At 58.4% G+C, this 4,113-nt stretch overlaps 1 protein-coding gene across 1 annotated transcript in view; it reads left to right on the top strand.

The window, feature by feature from the left end:
- Window positions 1–2,555: 2,555 nt before the first annotated feature.
- The window catches only part of CCDC6 (coiled-coil domain containing 6), a 96,380-nt gene continuing 94,822 nt past the window's right edge, over window positions 2,556–4,113 (top strand). Inside the window, exon 1 of the mRNA XM_069101832.1 lies at window positions 2,556–2,900. Within this exon, the coding sequence (XP_068957933.1) occupies window positions 2,556–2,900 (345 nt within the window). The remainder of the gene's footprint in view (window positions 2,901–4,113) is intronic.

The raw sequence follows: 4,113 nt of genomic DNA, 5'->3' as shown, positions 1-4,113 counted from the left end.
AATTTAGACAATCCATCCTTGTGGACATGCATTCCTGACATGGGAGCACACACCTAGCACAGGTATAAATGTATCATATGATAAGAATAAAACTTCTCTTCATCGAGGAATTTTGAGTTTTATATCCCTAGTGCTTAGCACAAGTCTAGCCCAGGGGTGGGAAGCTTGCCATCTCAAGGTCGCATGTGGCCTTCTGGGTCCTCAAGGGTGGCCTTTTGGACTGAGTCTGAGTTTTACAGAACAAATCCTTGTTTGGATTCAGTCTGAGGGCCTCCCTTGAGGACCTAGAGGGCCCCATGTGACCCTGAGGTTGCAGGTTCCCCACCCCTGGGCTAACCCATACATGCTTGAAAACTTTTTAAAATTAAATATATATGTGTATACACACATACTACATATACTATAATGTAGGCTCTCTAATTAAAATCAATCTCCTCAGCATACAGCACAGGATCCTGCAAAGAGGAGTTACCAAATGTATTTGTTGAATTAAATATATATTTATTTATAAATGTTCCATTGTATTCCCATCCTCTCTGTGGTGGACTGTCAGCCTCCTGAGGACTATACAATGCCCAGTAATCAATCAGTAGGTGCTACATGCTTCCTGAATCAAATGCACAGATGTTTTTGTTAATATCTTGTCAAATAAAAGCACTTTGGGATCATACCTTGTTTCCTCTCTGTATTTCCAATGCTTAGCATATGCACAGTAGGCATGTAATCCTTGTTAAAGTGAATATATCTCTACCTATGATACATAGAGTACATTCTATGAAAAGCACTGTTATCTAATAGAGAAAGAGCTGGCCTCAGAATCTCCAAGGCCTGGGTTCAAGTCCCACCCAGGCCACATGTTAGGTACAATAAATCACTGAATGTTTCAGTGCCCCACATAACTTTCTAACCATCTGATTATCAGAAAATATCGAGTCTACACCAGCTGAGGAAGTTTCTTACCAACACCTCTGTGTGGCTGAATTCACCTGTCAAAACCCCCCAAACTGAACGATGACCCATAGTTGGAGGTAATCTCCTCAAACCTGAGAATTTTCCTTTGTCTTGGTGTGGCCAGCACCAGCAGGGTGCCAAGGTGCTTAGTAAATGCTTGTGTGAGTAAATACAGCACACAGCCATCTACAGCTGCATTCTGTGTGTTAGGATGAAAGGTCCAGCAACCCTTTCATTTCTGCCTTTGTCTCTAGCACCTGACAGTGCCCAGTACATTATAATGGCTTAATAAGCTGTTGGTGTGTGTGCACGTGTATGTATATACATGTATATCTACAGCCATACAATACATATTCACGTGTATAATATGTACAATGCACTGGGCATTTATAAATGCACATGCATACACATACCTACACATGCACACAAAAACACACAGCACAAGAGTATATCTCGTATATATGTACAATGTATATCTACACACTACGTACATGAAGATGTGCATGCAAACAACACACACTCGACACACACCCATATACATATAGCCATACACAGAGTGTCCCAAAAGTCTTAGGGCAGTGCAAAGCTATTCATGGTTTAAAACCGCTCTGTCTTTTGGAACATCCTGTCTATACACACCCACACACATCGCAGAGTGTCTGTATACACAGTGTGCATCCGTACACACCCTGTATGAGTACATACGCACATACCTACACACCTGTACACATAATACACATACAGGCACTAAAGCAAGCTTGCACCAAGACTTCGGAGACCCCAAGCCTAAAGTGCGGCTGGAGATGGAGAGTCACTGCGCAGCAGAGCGCCGTGCTGGGGCTTCCTCGCGGTCAGGGACCCTTTCTGGCCGCCTTTCCGCGTGCCGAGTGGGCTGAGCCCTCGCACGTGCTGGGTGCCTCATGAACGCTCGTTGGCTGGGCTGTATTTCTATTTATACACGCAGAGAGATGCATTTCTGTATATCGGTGCAGATGGATGGATGGTGACTGTCAATGTCCACTACTCTGTGACCCAGCCGCGGCTGGGAGGCGCTCTCGGCCAGGGTGGGCTGGCCTCCTGCCCCGGCCCCTCCCGGCTGAGGTCTCCTCCTCCTCCTCTCCATCTCTCTCCCCTCCTTCCCCTCCTCCTGCACAGCCCTCCTGCTCTCCCCCCCCCCCCCCCCCCCCCCCCCCCCCCCCCCCGCCCTTCCCTCTCTCCTCCTCCGCTTCCCCCGCCCCTCTGGCCTGCGCGCGGGCACGCTTGGCCCCGCCCCTCGGGCCCCGCCGCCGCGGGGGCGGGCCGAGCCCGGGAGGGGCGTGCCCGGGGGCGTGCCCCGCCCCGGGGGGCGTGCCCGCGGCCGCTGTAATTCTCGGCGAGCCCGGGCGAGGTCTCTGTTCGCAGGCCCCGCCGGTCCCGGCCCGCGCGCTCCGCTCCGCTCCGCTCCGCCCGGCTCGGCTCTGCTCGGCCCCAGCTCGGCGGCCACCGCCGCCGCCTCGGAGCGTGCGCTCGGCCCCGGCCCGCCCGGCCCGGCCCGGCTCGGCCTCCTCGTCACCCCCCCCCCCCCCCCCCCCGGGCCCGTCCCCGCCGCGCCCCCGCCGCGGGCCATGGCCGACAGCGCCAGCGAGAGCGACACGGACGGCGCGGGCGGGCCGGGGAGCGGCGGGCCCGGCGGGCCGGGGGGCGGCGGGGGCGCGGGCGCCGCGCTGCAGCCCTCGTGCTCGGCGGGCGCGGGCGCGGGAGGGCCGGGGGGCGGTGGAGGCCCGGGGCCCGGCGGCGGGAAGCCGGGCGGCATTGTCATCTCGCCGTTCCGCCTGGAGGAGCTCACCAACCGGCTGGCGTCGCTGCAGCAGGAGAACAAGGTGCTCAAGATCGAGCTGGAGACGTACAAGCTCAAGTGCAAGGCGCTGCAGGAGGAGAACCGCGACCTGCGCAAGGCCAGCGTCACCATCGTGAGTGCGGGCGCCGCGGGGGGCCGCCGCGCCCCGCCCCCCGCCCCGGGGGGCTCCGCCAGGCGCGCTGGCCCGAGCCCGCTTCGGGGCTTTCCCGGGGCGGGGGGGCCCCCTCCGCGGGCCATCCGGCGGGGGGTGTGGTGCTGACCCCGGGGAGGAGGAGAGTGGCCATGGGAATCCCGCGGGTCGTGGCGCCCGGAGGAGGGGGACTCCCCCGAACCTCTTTTTGTCTTTTTGTCTCGTTTCGCTTTGCCCCCGGCGTGCGGGAAGGCTCGGCCTGGGGCGGGGGAGGAGGGGGCCCCTTCAGTCTGGCAGAGCCTGGCAAGGCTGGGGGTAGGAGGGAAGCTGGCACTGGCTGGGGCTGGCTGGGCGTGTGTGAGGAAGGAGAGGCTCGGGCTCTCTCGCCGTGGGGGCAGGAGGGCTGGGCGCTCACTTGGCAGGGACCGTGGAGCTGGCAGGATTGCCCAGGTTGGGAGGGGGGAGAGAGGAGCGGTGAATTTGGGAAGGCGGGTTCCTGCCTGGGGACAAGGAAGGGGAAAGGAAGGCTGCAGACCGTCCTGCGGGAAGCCCTCCTCAGTCTCTCTTGGGTGACTCAGGCCCTGGGCAGGGGAGGCGGGTGCAGTGCTTGGATTATGTGGTCCACGGCTGGGACAGCCCAGTTTCTGCTGCGTAGCCAGCTGGCTGTGGATGGTGGAGAGTGGGATGAGGGAGGGTGGGGAGGGGGCTGGGCGCTGTGGACCATCTGCCCTCTTGCCACCTGGCTGCGGGAGCTCTCAGCAAGGGGATCAGCTCCAGTCTGTGCAGCTCCCCTCCTGGGGTGGCACGCACTTCTAAAAGTCACCAAATTCCTGATGGGGAGGGCCAGAAATGGGAAAGTTCCCTGTGTGCCTGTGCCTTCCAGCCCTGCCAGATACCCGCGTCGTTAACATGCAGAATCGCCGCACACACAGCCCAATTCACATTCACAGGGCTCTCCGGCCAAGAACCAGCCGAAGGAATGTATATGCGTTCTGTATGGCCGCCCTGCACGAGTCAGGCAGCTAAGTGCAGGGGATGAGCGGGCCATGGTCAGTGAACCCAGGCTGGGAGTAGGAAGTGGAAAAACTGTCAGGGAGGACCCGGTGCCAGGAAAAAACGAGAGTAGGAAAGATTTCTTTGGCCCTATTTGTGTGTGTGTGTGTGTGTGTGTGTGTGTGTGTGTGTGTGTGTGTGT

This window comes from Petaurus breviceps, unplaced genomic scaffold (genome assembly GCF_028583685.1).
Source record: "Petaurus breviceps papuanus isolate PSGF00001 unplaced genomic scaffold, PetGlider_PUasm1.0 490, whole genome shotgun sequence".
NCBI classification, from domain to species: Eukaryota; Metazoa; Chordata; class Mammalia; order Diprotodontia; family Petauridae; genus Petaurus; species Petaurus breviceps.
Note: the sequence above shows the minus strand (reverse complement) of the source record. Positions and strands in the feature narration are given on the sequence as shown.